We start from the raw sequence: 19,968 nt of genomic DNA, 5'->3' as shown, positions 1-19,968 counted from the left end.
GAGGGTAATGAGCTCCCCATCCCAGGGTTTAAAGCACAGCTTGGGATTTTACAAAGGAAATTTAAATCCTACTGCCAGCCCACAAACCAAACAGACTGACTTTCACTGGATTTTAGTTTTTGTTTGTTTTTTTTTGTTGTTGTTGTTGTTCTTCCAGCTTCGTTCCTAACAATTTAAAAATTGTGAGATTTCATAAAAATGATTGCTAGCTTCAAAAAAAAAAAAAAAAAGATTTGGCAACACCACCAGCTGGAGCTGAGAGCAGCTTTCCTTAGAGCATCCTCTCCCCATTCAAAGCAACCCCTGCTAGATCACTCCCCTCTGTTCCGTGCCTCCCCCTGGTCGGCAGTTTACCTTGTACCCGCTGCTGTGGGGTTGAAGCGAATAAAGGCACAGCTGCGCTGGCTCGAGGGGAGCATGGGCCCCAAGTCCTCCCCTTCCCCAGGGTACTGGAGGCAGCGCCAAGAGGACCTAGAGTTCCAGTAAACACTAGGTTCCTTCTTTGCCCTGCAGGCTTCCTGCTATTTCCAGAAGCCCTCCTTTGTGATTCCTGTTGGAAGAACAAATGTATGGCCTTTTGGAGAGTTAGGTCCCATTACTCCTACGAAGAGCTACTTCTTGGGATGTGCATGGTAGGACCTCCCCCAAGCGTCGCTCATTCACGTGTCGCCCATTCACCGCGTCAGACACGCTTTGTCGCTCAAAGGAACCACGGTGCCCACTCCCACCGAGGGGTGTGCGTGCAACGGAAGACCGTGTGTCCACGTCCACATGGGCACCAGCTCTGGGACGCGTTTTCCCGACTTCACACGCTGCCAGCTGTTGACCCACACCTAAGACGCAGCATGACACGTGCTGAAGATTTTACTAGTAGGCGCCTCCCGAGGCCTCAAATGGGTCCGTTTGCTCAGAACTGGGGCCCACGCGGGGCTCTGCACTCCACGGGAGCCTGGAATCCAGTCTGCTCTGGCTCGGGTGCCTCCTGCCTTCACAGGATGAGGCCTTTCCCCAGGCCCGCCTGCCCCGCCGAGGCACCTCCCTCGGGTTAAACGAGCCCCTCCCCCTTCATTTGCCTTCCACACTCTGCCATCGTCTTTCCCTTCGACGACATCAGGGTCTATGTAGTTGGCATCTTCCGATGATGCCTCAGATAATGCATATGGTGGAGAACATAGCACAACCCTTGGCACTGAGATACTGGGAAGAGCCCAGCTCCCCGTCTGCAGATTTTCAGGGCCATGTGTCACCATGTGCCATCGGGTGGAGGCTGAGGGCACCCTCCATGGATACACCCCTGCAAATCCTGTCTCTCAATATTTCACCGTGCCCCAGCCGACTGTTGGGGATGCATGCGGTGGGCGAGGGAGGAGAAGGGCCCGGAGACAACATATCTGGGAGGGGGTGTAAGGTGCTTGCGGTGGGGAAACCTCCTTTTGGTTTCCTAGTTCTCTTGAACCTCCTCAAGCAGTCTTAGTCAAAGCACATTCCTTGGAGTCAGACGTGAGAACCATAACCTGCCCACAAGGTGCTGGTAGGCACCACGAGGTCATCTATGAATCCGTTTCTGACTCTTCTCTGCTGCCCCAAGGCCCCAGGGGGCCCGGCTACTAAAATGGGCTGTGAGGCACCCTGGGGAGATTAGCCAGGGTTTGTTTGTTTGTTTGTTTGTTTGTTTGTTTGTTTGTTTCAAGATGCTGGCAGAAGGGGGAGTCTAGATGGCCAAGGGTAGGTACCAAGAGGTTTAAAGAGAAGGCGCCATACAGCGAGGAGGCCTTGAGTCCCGAGCCATGTGAAGGGGGAGGTGGGAGGACCCGAGTCCAGAATTCAGCTGTGGTTTTGTAAGGGCAGTGAAGGCGCTACATGGTCCCCCTGCGTCCCCCCCGCTCCCCGGGCCCTCCTGCATCTCTCCAGGGACGAGGTCAGGTGGAAGGTCACTGGACTCCCAGGACACCTAGCATTTATCCCTACTGCTCTGCCTTTCATGCTCTTAACACTCCCCCATCAGGCAGTGAGGTCCTAACTTCCTAGTGTCTGCCCCCCACCCCGTGGGAGCTGGGTTCACTGAGTGACCCAATAGCTGGTCACGCCGCGTCAGCAGCCTTGCTGCCCAGACATGAGCATTTCGATCCCCAAGCACATGCGCATGTCGACCCGTTGCCTTACGCCTTGCTAACAGTGACATTTAGTGAGCGCTTACAGTGTGCGGGGAGTGTGAAGTGTCGGAGGGGGTCCCCCCATTCTTCAGCTCCATGCCTCTACTGAGGCAGACGTCGTCGGTGGAGCAACACTGCTGACGCCCCCACCTCCTCCCTCCCCACTGCCCCGGGGAGAAGAAGCCACTTAACTGAATGGAGTAAGCTAAGCTGCTTGAGCTGGAGCCACCTGGCCTGTCCCCCAGGTCGGCCTGTTCACAAGCAGGGTGCACACTGGTCTCCCCACCCTGCAGGAAGTTGGGGAGAGGGGCAAAGCTGCCCGTGCAGAGGAGGCTTGCAGCTTCCTGGCTCAGCCTGGGACTGGGACTGGGTGGGTGTAATTCGGGGAAAGGCACCTTGTCCTGATACAGCACGACTCAGTCACCGAAGATGTACGTTTTATACATTTGAACATCTCCGAAATTGGGACGCAGCTTCCAAGCAGATGGCACGACACAGTCGAATTGGCTCTGATGTTTTCCTAGTGGTACATCTCACACTCGGTGACGGCATCTTAGATTCGAAGAAACATGGTAAAGCAACAGCCCGCAGTCAGCCTTATCAAGGAGCTGCTGCCTTGGGCTCCGTCTGCCCCCGCGAGCGGCGCTCAACTGGTTCTGAGCACAGGAACGGAGGAAAGGGGGCTTATTTCCCACCACCCCACCATCCCAGCACCCCGGCACCCCAGCCCGAAGCACTTCCCGCGGCCTGACGAGGCAAGAAAATAAGACACCTTCTCCAAGCCGGGAACACGCACAGCCCGGTCCAGGGAGCGCAGAGGCTCTAGCAAGCCGGAAAAGGCAAGGGCTCACGTGGTACGTGTGCGTGTGTGCACACATGCGAGCACTCAGCCCGCATCCCCGCTTGGCTCTGATCACTGTCTCATCCCACCTTCCTCCCTTGTGGCACACCCCAAAAGATTCCCCAACCCCCCTCCTCCATCCTCTCACCCGGCTCTGTCCCCCACAATTAAGGCCACTACTAGGGGTTGAATTATGTCCCCTCAAAATCCGTATGTGGAAGTCCTAACCCCGGGACCACAGAAAGGGACTATTCAGGGACAGGTCTTTACAGGGTCATCAGGTTAGAGTGGGGTCACTAGGATGGGCCAGGCTAGGACCCCTGGTGTGCCTCTGAAAGGGGAAATCTGGACGTGGAAGGCGGGGTGCAGACGCAGGGAGAAGCAGAAAGGCCTGGGACGGGTCCTCCCGAGTCCTTGGGAAGAGCCCACCCTGCCGACACCTTGATGTGGGCCTTCCAGCCCCGCACCCCAATCCCGGGCCTGCTGGATGACCAGCTCTGTCGTGCAGGCTGCGGCCTGGGAACGAGCACCGCCCTCCCACACCTGCTGCTCACGTGGCTTCTCCACGCTGCACATCACACTCACGGCTCCTCCCCTCCATGGCTCACTGCTCCCCGCGGGCTCTGTCCCCGGCTGTCTCCCCAGAGCTCCCTCGGCTCCCCCCTGCTAGGCCCAGGTCACCCTGGCTTTGCCCCTTGCCCCCACCCCCAGGAACCACGCCCTCAAAGCTCCACCTCTAGCCCGCGTCTGTGCCAAGCTCCAGACCCGGCACCCAGCCACCTCCTAGGCACCCCCACCTGCACAACCCACAAGACCCCAAACACATCCAAACCAAGCGTGTCATTTGCCGCCTCGCGCCCCCGACGCCTCCCCACCTGCTCCCCTCCCCGTGTATCCCGTGCATCTCAGAAAAGGGCCCCCACCCGGGTATTGCCGGGGGAAGCCTTCCTGGCTTTACTACTCCGAGACCAGGTGACATCCTTCTCCACGCTCCCAGGCCACCCTCCCTAGACTGAGAGACCTATCATGGCAAGGGCCATTCAATTCGTCTCTCCACAGAGGGACCTCAGTCCTACACTCTGGCGACACCGCAGGGCGGGTCGGGACGATAGAAACCCTCCCACATAAGCTCTTAAAGGTCAAGCAACTGTCACTGAAAGAGGTACCTTATCACAGACAAGTTTTTATTACTTTGTCCTGCATATAGAACCCACGAAATATAAAAACATCTCCGGAGTTAAAGGAAACACCCCTCCCAGCCATGCTGCCACCAGCCCCTTCCCTCCCTGGACGGGCTCAGATGGGGGAGCTGGAGGGTTGCAGGCCACCTCCCTCTGTCCAGTGAACAAGTTCCATATAAAAATAGATCTGTTGAGGGCTCCCAGGGAGCCATCAGCCCGCATCTGTGCAGGGCAGAGGTCTGGGACCCCTCAGGATTGTGGGACCTCACTCCTTAGGGGAGGGGAGGTCTACCCTGGACACCGAAGTCCTGCCAACACAGCCAGGGGGCCCCTCCACAGCACAGCCAGGGGATGGGGAGGGGCCCTGGACCTTTAGAGCATGACTGCTGCAGCTGGAGATGGGGATGAGGCCCCCTCCACCCAAGGCGGGGCCCCTGGTCCTCTCGCCAGGTCCTTTCCAAGCTTGTGGGGGGAGGGGGCAAGCCCAGAGGGGAGCTGGCAAAGGGACCGGACCCTCCAGCCCCATCAAAGGTGGAAGCATTATCTCAAGCTCCCCCTTCCCACCTCATTCCCTCAACATCACTGGCTAGGGCAGGTGCTTGGAGGGGGGGTGCAGAGGGAGGGGCCCCAAGGAGAGAAGAGCTGCTGCTGGCAGGGTGAGGCCAAAGGCACTGCTGTGAGGCACTGTCCCCCACCGTGGGCGCTCCCCAAAAATCCGCTGCATCTTCCCGCCCCCAGGCTCCTTCTCATGCTAGTCCCTCTGCCTGGAGGCCTCCTGTCCTAGGCCCTGCGTCTCTCGGCCTGCACAAAACTCCACCCTGCCCTCAGGAGGGACACCCCCACCCCCACCTCCAAAGCCTCCTTCAACTTCTGCATCAGCCTCTCAGCCGAGAAGCCTTTCCAGACACAGGTGCACGTGTGCGAATCACGAGGGTGTCCATCTGCCCTCGGGCCCACAGGCCCACTGACCCCGAGGTCTCCCATGGGGCCCGGGGCACTTCTGGAAGGTGCCCTTGCCCCACCCCCGTACTTCTCAGTGCCTGAGCTTCTCCGCCCACCTAGGCTGAGCCCTCCACGGGCCAGCTCGATGATCTGTTCACCCCCTACTTCTCCCCCTGTGGCTCCTCCTTCCCACCCATCCCACCCCCACCCACACGCAGCCAAGTCCAGGGTCGGCATAGGTCAGGGGTGACTGGGACCAACCCAGCCCCTGGAATCCCGGCCAGATCCAGCAGCCTTCCTGCCGTCCTATGAGAGCCCTGGCCTCATGATCTCCACCACCTCGGGGAAGCCCTTCTGGGTCAGGAACTCTGGGGTTAGCCCAGGGTGGCCACTCCTGCCAGAGTCCCCCAGAAGCTGGAGGGAGAGGGTGCTGCACAGGAGGCTGAGTGGTGCCCAGGAGACAGCTTGCGAGAGGCGGCCACCTCAGAGTACCCCTGGGCTACCTCGGGGAAGGGAGTTGGCATCACAAGGTAGGACCAAGGACTCTCTCTCTCTCCAGAGCCAGGCCCAGGCCCGGACTGGGAGTCGGGGGCATGGGTTCTGACCGCCCTGCCCCTTTCCTATCTGCACAGTGTGGCTCGGAGCCTGTCAGAGAGAGAAGGTCCACCTCTGAGGGTCTCTTCACCATCCCCTGAGGCTGGAGAGCAAAGCTCACAGGTTCTCCGGGGAGAAAACATCTCCCCTCATGCTCCTCTCAGATGTCCCCCCTCCCCCCACCCCGACCAGTTGAATTTATAAAAGGAATGCACAGGGGAGGCCTAGCTGGGTCTCAGGGGAGCACCAGAACCTCATGATGGCCTAGCCAGGACCCTCACCCTCACCCTGAGCTGTCGGCCCAAGGACAAGGGAAGCAGAAATCAGCTCCTGAGTCTAGGGCCTTTGGGGTCCAGCCCCTGAGCTCAGCACCACCTTCTTGGCCTGGGCCTTACCACCAGTGTGCAGACAGGGCCAAGCCCAAGCACAGGGAGCGGAGGACCTTGCCCCTCCAGGCCCTTCAGGATGGGCCGCCAGGCAGCTCTGGTCCCTGCTGGGTCTCATGGGAGCATGTTAGGGACCCATGCTGCCAATAGGCTGAGAGGTCTGTGTGGAAAAAGGGGCACCCCCTGGGGTGGGCCCCAGGACCCAGTGGGTGTGGAAGACAGAAAAACACGAACCAGGTGATTTAAAGCTACGTCTTCCCTCCCCGTCCTGTCCCCCTTGGTCCCTGAGGCCCGGCATCTCCTCCTGCTAGTAGCTCAGGGGTTCTCCCCAGGGATTTAACCCTTCTGGCCAAGGTGTTCAGACTGGGGCAAATGGGAGGACTAGGCAGTGAAATGAGGGGAACCGTGGTCCCGAACAAGCTCTGGGCCGCAGTGCAGGGAGAGCGTGCTCACTTCCACACCGCTGGGGCCCAGCCTGCCGGGGTCCGAGTCAGGGCAGGGGTCCTGGCTGCAAGGACGCACTGCTCACACCTGCACCCCCTGGCCTTGCAGCTGGAGCACCCGTGCCCGCAGGGCGCTGATCCCGCTGAGGAGGGCCTCTCGATGTTCCGCCGACGAGATGCCCAGGTTCAGCAGGTCCCTGAAAGAAGGGCCGCTCAGACCCAGCTGGCTGAAACCCCCCTCAGCTCTCCGCCCCCGACCGCCAGGACAGGGAAGGACTCCCAGGCAGGTAGGGGCAGGGCCCCGGGCTCCTGACTCACTGGGCAGCCATCGCGGCCACGGCCTCCAGGCTCCCGTAGCCACCTGCAGCGAAGCTGTCCTTGTAGCGGCCCAGGTCCAGGGCGTCCAGCCACGCGCCCACGGAACCGAAGGAGGGAAAGGTGGAGAAGGCACGGTCCGCCAGTGGGGTGGGAGGCCTGGGGAGCAGAGGAGCTGCAGTCAGTCCGCAGCAAGGATGGGTGCCCAGACTTGGTCGCTCTGCTGAGGAGAGGCCAGCTGAGAAAGGATGGGCGACCGAGCCCCCGGGCAGACCTGGCTCCACGGGGTGCGAGGCATCACCAGAGCAGGTGAGGGCTGCAAGATACCTGGGCAGGTAGGTAGAGAGAAGGTTGCACCTGAGCCCTGTAAAGGTCCTGGGCGTATATGGGCCAGGCGCCTGGGTAGGGTAGGACATTCCTACCTAGGATGCTTTGGGAGGATGCTTTGGGAGGTGACCCATGTTATATTTGGGACAACTAATGCTCATTCCACTCATTTTATAGTCGGTGGTCACTGTACGGGACGTGTGAGGCAAAACCCAGGACAAGTAGAGTGACTAATAAGGATAAAAATTTACATGTGTCTGAGGCAAGAAGAATATCAGATTTATCTAGGGCAACTGGGTAAGCAGTCATACCTGGACAGGTGTGGTAGGCTGGGGTGGGGTAGGAGGTGGGGTAGGACTGGTGGGGTAGACGAGGTAGGGTCGGACAGGTGGGGTAGACCAGGTGGGGTAGGCTGGGGTGGGGTAGGCCAGGTGAGGTAGACGAGGTGGGATAGGACAGGTGGGGTAGGACAGCTGGGGTAGGACAGGTGAGGTAGGCCACATGGGGTAGGCCAGGGTGGGGTAGAGTAGGTGGGGTAGGCCACGTGGGGTAGATGAGGTGAGATAGGACAGGTGGGGTAGGACAGGTGAGATAAGAGAGGTGGGGTAGACGAGGTGGGATAGGATGTGTAGACAAGGTGGGGTAGGCCAGGTGGGGTTGACCAGTGGGGTAGGCCAGGTGGGGTAGGGGGTGGTTGTACCCTGGCCATGCAGGGAGGCCACCCATGGAGAGGTGAGAGGTCGGCCGTATCTGGTGGTTGGGGATAGACGGGAGTGTACCTGGGACAAATGAGGCTTCAGCTGTACCTGGGAGAGGTGGCCGTGGCACACTTTGGGGGTTCTGGGTCCTGCACCATCTTGCTCAGGATACTGTGGATCTGGGAGAACCTGGGCCGCTCGCCCGGGTCCTTCTGCCAGCAGTCGAGCATCAGTCGGTGTAGCAGGGAGGGGCAGTGCCTGGGGGGTGGCAGCCGGAAGCCGTCCTCCACTGCCTTGATCACCTGCGCCGCGGAGGTGGAGGTGAGGGGCAGACAGGAAGCTTGAAGTCCCTCTAGCACAGGCACACAGCCCATCCGAGGGAGCCCAGGCAGGGACCGGGCAGGACCGGAAGCAAGTGGATGGACAGCGAAGAGGGGCCTGGGGCCCAGAGGTCAAAGGGCAAGGGGCAGAGGATGGGGGGGTGGGCCCTGAGGTCACTCACGTCTTGGCCAGACATGTCCCAGTAGGGCCGCTCCCCAAAGGCCATCACCTCCCACATGACGACACCAAAGCTCCACACGTCACTAGCAGAACTGAAGTGTCCAAACTGAAGCGTCTCGGGGGCGGCCCACAGCGCGGGGCTCCGGCCACTCTGCGGGCGGGGGGCAAGTCAGGGCCAGCAAGGGACGGGCCCGCACACCCAGGGGCCCACCTCACGGAGCCCCAGATCCAGCCCCACCTGCCACCCTCCCAGCTGCATCTCCAGGGAAGGCACCCCGTGGTGTCCACACTGGCACTTATTTGGGGCCAACTGGGTGGAGGGGCAGGGACGCCTCACCATGGTGGTGTAGACAGCCTCTGCGCGGTCCCGGGGGCCCCGTCCAAAGCCGGAGATCTTGCAGATAAGGCCGCTGGTGACCAGCACCCGGCGGGCTGCCAGGCCCCGGTGGACGTAGCCCATTTCCGACAGATACTTCATGGCCGACGCCAGCCCGGGCAGCAGGCCCAACAGCTGCCCAGCCGCCAGCTGGCCTTCGTGCCGCTGCAGGCGGAAGGGCCACACATTCAGTCCCCTGGGGCTGTGTGACCCCGGGAAGCCAGCTGGCCCTCCCTGGCTCTGCCCCGGGGCCCACCAGCTCGGCCTGGCCAGCGGGCAGCTTTTTGGGGAATGATGCCGAGTGCCAGTCCCCCCAAGGAGAAAAGTGAGGGACGAAGCACAACAGGGTCAGCGGTCGCCCCTGGGGCCCAGGCCACTCACCCGCAGGAAGCCGTCCAGGGCCCCATGGCTCATGTACTCGGTGACAATCATCAAGGTGCTTCCTGTGCCCAGGGATAGGGAAGGCGCACTCTAAGTTGCCTGCTCCCCTCTGCACGCACACATGCACCCTCCCACCCCCTACCCCTCCCACCTGCCCGCTCCCCCCTACCCACCCCCCCCCCCCGCCCCCGCCGGCCACCGGCCAGCCTCCCACATGCCCCAGGATCCCCTAGGCCAAAGAACAGAAGAGGGGACATCTGGAGGAGGACGGGGCCAAGGTTGAGGAGCTGCAATAAGTCTGCTAGGAAAGGTCACCCGAGGTCCAAGCGACACATTCCCACAGCGTCACTGCAGGGCGGAAAGGTCGTTCAAGGTCAGAAGGGCTGAGTCAGTGAAAGAAAGCTGCAGCCTTGTCTGCACACTGGGCAGCTTAGGGGCTGGGGAAAGGGCCTAGGGGCCCCCCTGCCACCCCCAGGCTTCCGGAGCACGCAGCCCTACCTCGGGTGATGACACCCTCCAGCCGCACCACGTGGCTGTGGTCGAACTGACCCAGGGTGAGGGCCTCGGCCAGGAAGCTGAGCCTCTGAGAGTCGGAGCAGCCGTCCCTCAGCGTGTGCACGGCCACGGGCAGCTCCTGGCGGCCGGGGAGCTGCAGGCAGCCGAAGGACAGCTCCCCGAAGCGCCCTGTGGGGAAAGAGCACCTCAGACAGTCCCCTGGAGCTCACTCACCACCCCCCCCCCCCGCCCCGCCAACCCAGGCAGGGCGAGCAGCTTCTGGATCATGCGGGCGGTTCGTGGCCTGGGGCTCAGAGCCCCCGAGTTCAAACCTAGTGAACTGAGTACCAGCCATGTGACGCGGGCTTCGAAGTCGCCACCTCGGCTCTGCACGAGGCAGCTGTCGTACCCGTTTTACAGACAAGGAACGGGTTCAGAGCATCGAGGCATGCACCCTTGGTCACACAGCTGGGCAGTGTAGACCAGGACTAGCACTCAGGTGTGTCTGGTCCCCAAGTTTGCAAATGCTCCTCCCCAAGCCACAAAGGCCTGGGACCACACCTCTGCCAGTGGCAGCCTGCAGAGGCTGGCCGGGACAGGGCTAGAGTGACAGGGGCACGGGGGCACCAGGAGAGGGCAGGAAGGCAGGATCGCAGACCCCTCCGCCATCCCCTTCCCCGTAACCTGGTGGCTGCGGGTCCCGTTTGGTGCGGAGCTGGCCCTCCTGGGCAGGCTGGGACTGGGGTGAAGGCAATGAGGGAGGGCCTGGGGGCAGAGGTGGGATCGGGGGGCAGGTGGGGGCTCTTGGGATGGACAAGGCTTCCTGGCTGCCCGGCTTGCCTGCTCCTAGGCTTTTCTCCAGTGTGACAGTTTTTGCATCCAGCTCCTTGGCGAACAGATGAACGGCCTGCAGCGGGTCCCCACAGCTCTGGGGGTCTAAGAACGTGCGGCGGGTGGGGACTTTGACTGGAATGCAGGGAGAGACAAGGGTGGGCTGGAGGAAGGGGGTCGGCCGGGGGCGGGAGGGGTTATAAAGGGCGGCAAGGAAGAGGGCCACGAAAGGGCCAGGCGACAACTCACAGTGGAAATACAGCTCCTCCTCGTCATGGGCGTCCTGACCTCCTTTGCCGTAGGGGCAGGGCCTGGGGAGGTGCAGAGTCATGCTTTGAGCCACGCGGCCCCAGCCCTTCCCCTCTCACCAGCGCCCAGGGTGGCAGCGCCTTATCCCTCCAAGACCCTTAAGGTCTGTGCCCTCGCGGAGGGACCTTCTTGTCTTATTTTGAAAGCTCCTCCCCGCAGTTGACAGACAATGCCAGCCCCAGACCTAACTCCTCAGCCCCATCAACACTCCTAATTAGTTGCACTCGGAGCCACAATTGCACACTCTTGCAACTCCCGAAGCACCCGAATCCATACCCCCTGACCTTGAACCCAAGCCGCCTGCCTGAGAACAGGTGAGCAATCGGGCGGCCCTGGCACTCATGGGCAGCCACGGTCTAGCCAGGGAAACAGGCCCTGAGGGTCAGTGGCAAGCCCGCTCACAGGTCCAAGTGGAAAAGAAGGGCGATGTGCTGGGGGGACACATAGCAGATGGGCCTGACTCGTCCCAGAGCATCCAGGATGGCTTTCCGAGGCAGAGGTGGCCATGGACCAACGGACTGCGTCACCATCAACAGAGCCACCGGCTGGCATCAGGGGCTGCTGAGCAGGGCCTCGCTGGCCCAGAGGAGAGCCCCCGGGGGCGCTGAGCAGGTGAGCACCGTGACTCAATCTGCACTGTAGGAAGACCACGCTGGCGTAGCTGTTGTCCCTGCAGGACCTGGCAGTGGGTCGGCCTACAGCGTGAGCATGGGCTCAAGTGATGCGTAGGTGCTGGGGCCGCAGGGCTGCGAGCCTGCTAGGAGGCAGAAAGGAGGAGGGAGGGAGAAGGTAGGCATGGCTCTGGTGTTCTGGGTTGCCTGACAGTTGGCGGTGGTGCCATTTATGGGGACGGGGAGAGGAAAAACTCGAGCCCAGCCTATGGGAGTCTGCAGAGCCCACGGAATAAGAAGGGAGGGGTGCAGGGTAGGGAGTTAGACGTGAAGGTCGGGGGGGGGGGTGGTGTTGGAGGAGAGGTCTGCTCTGGAGCTCCAGTGCGGGAGCTGGGGCATCGTCCAGGAAGAGGACAGAGCCTGGGAAGTGGGACTGTGAACAAGTCTGCGGATCCCGACGTTTAGAGGCCGGGTGGAGAGGAGGAAGAGGCCATGGAGGAGGTCACAAAAGACCCACCAGACAAGTGGAAGGGAAACAGAAGGCAAATCAGGGGTGGCGACGGACGTCACAGGAGCGAAGGAAAGAAAAAGTGGAGCAGGGGAGGGAGATGGCGAGAGGGTCATGTTTCTAGACAGATGGGATGGGGGCAAAGGCTGTCATTTAGGATCAAGTGGTCACGATGGTGGTCAGCAGCACGGGCTCTGGGGCCTCACGCAGGGACAGGCTTCCCAGATCCCCCCACTCGGTAGCTGCAGGACTGGGTGGCTCAGATTTCTCTTTAATAAAATCGGGATAAAGACAGCCCCGCCTGACACAGCACAGGTGTGCGGAGCTTACTAAGCACTCCATAAGTGTCCGCTGTTATGTGGGGCAGAGGGGGACATTAGAAATAGTAGGGGATCCCTGGGTGGCTCGGGGGTTTAGCACCTGCCTTCAGCCCAGGGCATGATACTGGAGTCCCGGGATCGAGTCCCACGTCAGGCTCCCCACATGGAGCCTGCTTCTCCCTCTGCCTGTGTTCTCTCTGCCTCTCTCTCTCGAATAAATAAATAAAATCTTAAAAAAAAAAAAAAAGGAACATAGGATGCCTGCGATGGAGAGAAGGGGTGGGCTTCAGAACACAGCAGGGAGGGCTAAGAGGAAAGCACTTTCCCTCGAGCAAAGGGAGCGGATGGGCGCAGAGACAGCTGCGTGTGCGGACCTGGGGACCAGGAGCCAGGCGGCCCATGATGCAGCGAAGGAGCAGGTGCAGCAGATATGGCTGAGGGGGCAAGTGGAAAGGACAGGCCACCTGCGGCGCATAAGCGGATGGGCCAGACGCAGTACCCGGGGTGATGGCCGGGTCCGTGGCAGGAAATGGGAGAGGAAGGTGGAGGTGGAACGAAGACAAGGTCCTTGGGAATGAGGAAGCCAAAGAACTGAGAAGCCAGGGGGTGGGACGGGTCGTCTAGGGGCCACTGAAGTCCCCAGAGTGGTGGCGGGACCTCCACGAAGGAGGAGAGCATCCAGGAAAGGCGGGTGGGGAGGAGGGGGCAAGGCTGAGCCAATGGAGGAGTCGCAGAGGACCCGAGAAGCTTCCCCTGGACAGCACCCTCTGGCGAGAAGTGGGATGAGCCAGCGTGGAGCAGGGAGGGGAGGCGGAGAGGAGGACACCCCGCACACAGCCCGTACTGCAGGGACTCAGAGATGTCAGCCCGAGCGGCGCAGGACCGCCACCTGTGCCCATCAGCACCTGACCCGCAGATCCTGCCCATTTCTGTGCCATTGGATTTCGAGCAGGTGTGGAGACCGACCCCCGGCTTATGCTATCTGCCTGAGCACACCTGTCTCCCAGGTGCTCGTGGGCAGCTGTCCTGCACTGTCCCTGCCCGGAGGGGTGTGAGGAGCCTCCTCCTGCACCCCCTGAGCCCCTGAGCCCCTGAGCCCCCAGCCAGGACAAGAGGCTCTCAGCTCCTGTCCATTCTTGCTTTTCCAACAGGCCCAATACGGGTGTCTAAGCCCCAGAAAGGAGCTCCCTATTCCTGCCCTGCCCCCCTGACTGTCCTGGCCCCAGGCAGAGGGGCTCCTGCACCGCCGGTCAAGGCGCTCCCCTCCTCGGTCACTTTCAGCGCTTCACCGGAGGCGAAGCTGCCCCTGCAGCCCACCCACAGGCAGTGAGACGCTGAGGGGAGGAGAGGGCTCCCCAGCAGCCATCCTCTCCTCTGCTGCCCGCCCTCGCTCCAGCCCATCACATGCAGACCTTCCGGCCCCCAAGTCTGCTGACCTCAGCCCCAGCCGGGCACCTCTGTGTGGGACCACGTGTGGCCCCGGGGAGGAGGCAGGTATACATGCCATGAGGTTTCCGCTGCGTGCAAAAGGACTGGAATCTTCTCTGAACCAAACTCAAGCTCCCCACCCTTCCCCCTCCTCCCATCCCCCTTCTCTGCCCACTCTCCTGCAGGCTTCCTTCTGCAGGGGGTGGTGGTGGGGGGCTGGTGTATGAGTTCCCCTCCTGTCCTCCCCCCTCCCACACACACAATTTCTGCCTTTCTTCCCTCTGCCTGTGTTCAAGGGCCTCGAGATCCCTTGCGGGCAGGGGCTGGGGGCCTCTGAGCGCCTCTGGAGAATCCTAATCGCACTGGAGCAGCCGGAGCTGGATTCCATCCTCAGTGATGCCTTCTGACATTTAATGAGTTAAGGAGCTAAATCCCCTTCATCCCAGAGCGGCTGAGGCTGAGCAAGCTGCAGCGGCTGCCGCAGGAGCAGGGAGTGGGGGAGGGGCCTGGATCTGCACCGCAGCATGCTGGCGTGTGCAAATCTGCACGTGTGCAAACGCAGGTACAGGCCGCGGGGCCGTGAGCACACGTCCGTCCGTGGGCACGGGGACCCCACCCACCGGGAGTCAGCCAGGCACGCGGGGACCAGCCACCTACCTTCTCCACATGGCCAGCACGCTCATCACGGAGCCCAGGACCAGGAGGGCTGAGACGGTCACCACGGTGACAACGACCGCAGGGTTGTGGTCCCTGGGCCCGGAGGTGGCTGGGGGTAAAGCAGGAGGCTGAGGCAGGCAGAGGGCCAGGCTCCTGGGGGAGCCCCGGGGCCCAGGGAGCTTCCTCCTCTCCCAGGCTCGGGCGCCTCCACTGCGCTCCAGCTGTGCGACAGAGGACCCCAGGGTCCGGACAGGCAGGCCTGGGCCTCCCTTGTCGCCTTTCAGTTGGACACCGTAGCTCTGCAGGGGGAGCGGCCACTCACGGAGCTCCCAGCCGCAGGCAGTTACAGTAAGAGTTAACATTTAAGGTCCTGTGCCCCGGGGCCTTAACTAAACCATCCCGTTGCACCTGCACCGTCGCACCTGCACCGTCACAACAAGCCAGGCAGGCCGTGTTGTCTCCATTTCACAGCTGGGTTGACCGACATTGATATAAGTCACCTGCTTTGTCCGAGGCCCCACGACTAATAAATGGTGAACCTAAGACTTGAACCTGATTCCAAAAGCCTCTACTGTGAACTATTTCCCCAAGAGAGGGGCCCCGAAGACCCCAGGCTCTCAAGCCCATCTATCTATCCCTCCATCCCTCTATTCATCCATCCAACATGTGGATGACAGGCTGGCGCCAGCCCTCGGGACACAGTGATGAATGGCCCAGAATCCCTGCCCCAGAGGAGTGCTCAGACCAGGGAGGGAGACAAAGTCCTCGCTGCAGAATGAACAGACACAGAGAGCTGAGCAGAGGCTCACCCGTGTCTTCCTGAAGCCTGAGAGGAAGGATTCGCAGATAAGGTGGGGCATCTGCCCTGGGCCTGGGAGCCCGGAAGGGTTTGGTGGTGCTGGGGCGCCCACGCTAGGTCTGGGAAACACAGAGCCTCCCCGTGGCGCTGGGAAAACAGGCTGCGTGGGGGCCCAGAGCGGCCAGATGTGAGGCTGGACAGGGGAAGGAGAAAGGGAACCAGGGGGGCAAGACAGCATCTGAAGGGCCTGGGATGCCAGGCCAGGGAGCCGGGACACCATCCTGAGGGTGACGGGGAGCCAGGGAGCCACAGACAGAGTTCCTGGCCCAGGGGAACAGGATGATGCTATCTGCTGGTGGGTGGGCAGCAAGGATGGGCAGGAGGGGCCCAGGAGGGGTCCCGGTTTGGGAAAACTATTGAGGATGGGGAAGATGTTGCGTAGCCCTGAAGACTCCATTGAGACCAGATGAGACGTGGGACACAGGACTCGGGCCAGCTCCGGGCTCCAGGCTCAGGGACAAGCAGGGCGGGTGCAGCGCAGCGTCCAGGGAGCGAGGGTCAACAGGGGGAGGGGAGGGGTATTTCCTAGGGGAGGATCCGCAGGGGCTGGGCGGCTGGGCCACAGGGGGCGGGGAGGGGGCTCACAGCTGGGAGATGAGGTCAGATCCCCACGGCTGTTAGGAGGATGTCACAGCCACGTGACAAGGGACAGAAGAGGAAGGGAGGGTCAGAGACCAACAAGGCCAAGGTCAGTGAGGGGATCGTAGAGCCCACGGTTGCAGAGGTGTGGACGGGACCCGGGGTCTGGCTGGGCCCGAGGTGGGTGGAGCTGCCAAGAACTGTTTGAGATGCAGTGTCCACGGGGACAGGCCTCTGAGACGCGCCCAGGGATTCCCCACCTCTTGGTATTCAGTCCCTCAAGGGTGGGTTTGACATAGTGACTTGTTTCTAATGAATAGAAGGCAGCCAAAGGGATAGGATGTCACCTCCAAGATGAGGCGACAAGAGAGATGGTTTGGGTTAAGAAACCCCCACCCCGGGGCAGCCCAGGTGGCGCAGCGGTTTAGCACCGCCTGCATCCTGGGGTGTGATCCTGGGGACCCTGGATCGAGTCCCACATCAGGCTCCCTGCATGGAGCCTGCTTCTCCCTCTGGCTGTGCCTCTGCCTCCTCCGCCGCCCCTCTCTTTCTGTCTCTATGAATAAATAAATAAAATCTTTTAAAAAAAAAAAAAAGAAAGAAACCCCCACCCCTTGGGATCCCTGGGTGGCGCAGTGGTTTGGCGCCTGCCTTTGGCCCAGGGCGCGATCCTGGAGACCCAGGATCGAATCCCACGTCCGGCTCCCAGTGCATGGAGCCTGCTTCTCCCTCTGCCTGTGTCTCTGACTCTCTCTCTCTCTCTCTCTGTGTGTGTGATTGTCATAAGTAAATTAAAAAAAAAATTAAAAAAAAAGAAACCCCCACCCCAGTCCCTCACTCGCAGTCTCTGAAAGAATCGAGTTGCTGTGTGATGAGGAGCCCTAGGGAGAAGCCCAAGGGGTGGAGAACTGCGTGCATCGAGCAAAAAACAGCCTGTGAGAACCCGAGCCTTGAGATGACCACAGCACGAGGGGCCCTGAGCCAGTGGCGCCCCGTTAAGCTGCACCCAGAGAGGCCTGGCCTGCAAAAACCACCAGAGAACAAATGTCTGCGGTTTGCAGCCCCTCGCCTTGGGGTAACTCGTTATGCAACAGTGGGTAGCTGATACGGTCCTTCATCGTGCTCCTGCGTTAGGGTCCCGGCTCACTGGGGGAAGGGCTCTGCAGACCGGGAGACCTATTCCCCCAGAGCCAGGGCCACAGCACAGGAGGCCGGGGGTCCGAGCAGTGTCTACTCACCGAGAAGCACCAGGTGAACGGAAATCTTCAGCCCATTCCAGCTAACAGCCCCCAGCTCCCGCCTCGACCTCCCTCGCTCCAGCCAAACCTGGGCGCCTCTGCTCGCATGGGATTCCTCTACCTAAAATGTTTTCCCTGCCCACCTCCACACGTCGAATGCTCCCCAGCCTTCAAGACGGGGCTCTAATCTCCCCCTGCCCGCACCTGGCCGAGGTCTGGCACAGACAGGCGTTCGAGCAAGAAGTGCTGTCTCTCTTCCCAGAACCCAAACTCCCTCAACATTTTATCTCCACCTCCCTTTGGGCTCAGAGCTCTTCCTATCTTGGATTAGACTCATGTAGCAGGTTGGAAAGAATTATTATCTTGACAGCTGGTGTCAGAATGCCTCTTAGGGGGAACTGCCTTTGTCCAGGAAAATACTTTCATGAACTGCTCGAGGCAGATAGAGGTGAGACCCTGAGGGCAGGGTTAGCAGCAGGCAAAACCACCAAAGCCACAGCTAAGCAGCTCATCTCTCCCCATGAAAGGGGATTTGGGGGTGGCTGGGGGAGAAGAGGAGCCAGGGGACGGAGGTGAAGGGACCAAGCAGGTAGCACAGGGTATCTGATGTTCAGCTTTTGTTCTGTCATGTGTCCAGGTAACAGCATTATTGGAGAAATTATTCGCGTACCATACAACTCCCCCCATGGAACGCAGGCAATCCTCGCTTTGTGTTGTTTTGTTTATGGCTGTAGCACAACCCCTTTGTGTCCCCAACCTTCAGTGATGTGTGCTTCTCACTCCAAGGCCCAGTGGGGAAAGGGGTGGCATCCCACGGTTGAGTCTATGTCACGGCAGAGAGGGACAAGCAGAACGGGAAAGAATCTAGCCGTCAGAGCAAGAAGGGACCACGAGGCTAAACCTCCTCCCAAGAAAATAGCAAGAATCTTGGAGAGGGCACGGGATGTTTGTAGAAGACATGGGAGGTCCTGAGAGGCTGGGAGACCACAGCTGAGACATGGCTTCTGCAGCCCCTACTCCGTGAGCTCCCCAAGGACAGGCCCCCCATTTAATTCACGGCATGAATAGGCCCTAGTGGGTGGATTCGAAATTCATTAATTATTTAGGCTGTCATTAAACCGTTCTGCAGGCTCCCTTAATTGCACAGATAACCACCCCCTCCCCAGGCTGTGTCCCCACCCCAGCCCCATCCGGGGAAGAGTTTTCCCTGCCCAGACCCTGCCCACTCACGCACACCACTTACCCTCCCCTGGGGTCTGCACTTCAATGGAGGGATTGAAGCTCTGGGTCTCCCAGGAGGGTCCCGGGGAAGCCGCCCGGATCTGAAAGACGTAGCGGGTAGCCGGCTTCAGGTTGGTGACAGTGACCGCAGGTGCCCCTGTCTTCACCGTGGAGTAAGTCTGTTCACTCTGACCCTGAGGAAGGACCAAGATGTGAGGCCTGGATCCAGGGCCAGACCCGAGCTGCTTGGAGAATGATGGGGGGGCGGGGGCGGGCGGGGGGTGGAGAAGTGCCTTTAGTCCTTAGTTGAGCTCACAGCAGGACCCTCCACAGTCTGGGGAGGGTCCCCACAGGTTTCTTCCGTAGGCTCCCCAACCCCTCTCTCCATCCAGGCTCCCACCTGCAGTCAACAGTCCCTGAGGCTAAGAGCAGTAAGAGAAACTTTAGAGAAGACACTAGACCCCCTTCTTGGGGACGGACATCAGGCACTGGCGGTCCAGAGGCTGAGTTGGGCCCGATGCCTCAGAGGAATGAGAAAAGGCCTGACACCTGCCCGGCCCCTGTCGGCTCACAAAAGCTTTTCCTTCTCTTTGTCATCTGGTTTTCACAAAGTCCTGCAAGTCACGAATTCACAGACAAGGAATCCGGCACAGAAAGGTAGAGAGCCCGCCTGAGGCCCCCACTGGACAGTGGGGACAGTGACAACTGTCACGGAGTGAGTGTCAGCTCACTGCCAGCTGCTATGCTAGGCTCTTTAGAGGCCTGGCTACGTACAGCGCTCGCAACAGCAATTCTTTCGTCTTTGGTAGGTGACAGTCACATCAAGGAAGGGTCAGAATGACACCGTCTTGATGCCTTCAGGTTGCGTGCTCTATCTCTATATCACACGACCGCCAGCGCGTCTGATGCTGTGTCCTGGAGACGCAGCCATCATTTTGTCTCTGCCCGCCGCCCTCCCACCTTATTAGAGCCCCTGCCACTCCCACGGCCCCCTGTCATCACATGGCCCAGTTCTGTGGCCACCGTATTCAGGCTTGGGGCAGAAACTGGGCCAATCAGCATCTCCCTTCCAGGTATCTGAATGGCCATGGAAAGATAGTGAGACAGTGGCTGCAGGTGGGACCTCTGAGACTGGCGAGGGGGGTGGGAGTGGGCGGAGCAAAGAGGCAAGGCTGCCAACCCGGGCAGCTGTCACGTGCCCTGAGCAAGCCCCCGGGCAGAGGACGCAGGACTGGTGTGCACACAGAAGTGCAGGTGAGGAGCAGCCTCCGACACCTGTGGTCCCTGGGTTCCGGGCGATGCCCCTGCAGCCCTTGAAACAGAGCTCCTGTTGTACAGACTCTGCTTTTCTTTTCAAGGGTTTTTGTTCCCTCAAATTCACACCCCCTTAGGGCCTGGAGCACCCAGCCAGCTCAGCTTCGGGACTCTGTCTCTATGCCCTGACAACCCCACCCCCAGTGTCGGTTCAGCTCCCAGCCCTATGCTGAAAGGCCCCACCTCTCCTTCTCCCAGGACAGGCCTCTGCCTCGAGCTGCAGACCCACAAAGCCCACCCAGAGGTGCCAACACTGCCGCGGCCAACCCAAGCTCACCCTCTTAACCCAGACCTGCTCCTCCTCCTCAGCTGGTGGCACCTTTGCCCCCTAGATCATCCAGCAGTGACTCAGGAGTCCCTCCTCCTTCGTGTTTGCGCCCCACCCCCCAACTCACAGCTCTCAGTAGACTTCCAGTATTCAAAAACTATTATCTGATTCAGCCAAGAAGTCCCCGGAGTC

At 60.6% G+C, this 19,968-nt stretch overlaps 1 protein-coding gene across 4 annotated transcripts in view; it reads right to left on the bottom strand.

Annotated features, from left to right (window-relative positions):
- Window positions 1-4,157: 4,157 nt before the first annotated feature.
- Window positions 4,158-19,968, bottom strand: part of EPHA10 (EPH receptor A10) — a 41,664-nt gene continuing 25,853 nt past the window's right edge. The window contains exons 7-17 of one of the 4 annotated variants that reach the window (XM_077844703.1): window positions 18,217-18,295; window positions 14,298-14,406; window positions 10,714-10,775; window positions 10,474-10,599; window positions 9,637-9,822; window positions 9,139-9,200; window positions 8,719-8,922; window positions 8,383-8,532; window positions 7,989-8,182; window positions 6,859-7,014; window positions 4,158-6,737 (exon numbers count right to left, since the gene is read on the bottom strand). In XM_077844703.1, the coding sequence (XP_077700829.1) occupies window positions 6,623-6,737; window positions 6,859-7,014; window positions 7,989-8,182; window positions 8,383-8,532; window positions 8,719-8,922; window positions 9,139-9,200; window positions 9,637-9,822; window positions 10,474-10,599; window positions 10,714-10,775; window positions 14,298-14,406; window positions 18,217-18,295 (1,443 nt within the window). In that variant the 3' untranslated portion in view covers window positions 4,158-6,622. Of the gene's footprint in view, window positions 6,738-6,858; window positions 7,015-7,988; window positions 8,183-8,382; window positions 8,533-8,718; window positions 8,923-9,138; window positions 9,201-9,636; window positions 9,823-10,473; window positions 10,600-10,713; window positions 10,776-14,297; window positions 14,407-18,216; window positions 18,389-19,968 lie in introns of those variants that run through there. The other 3 variants (XM_077844702.1, XR_013350263.1, XR_013350264.1) reach the window with 3 other exon arrangements.

Source organism: Canis aureus, chromosome 13 (genome assembly GCF_053574225.1).
Source record: "Canis aureus isolate CA01 chromosome 13, VMU_Caureus_v.1.0, whole genome shotgun sequence".
Lineage (NCBI taxonomy): Eukaryota > Metazoa > Chordata > Mammalia > Carnivora > Canidae > Canis > Canis aureus.
The sequence above is the reverse complement of the archived record's forward strand: the minus strand, read 5'-3'. Positions and strand labels throughout refer to the sequence as shown.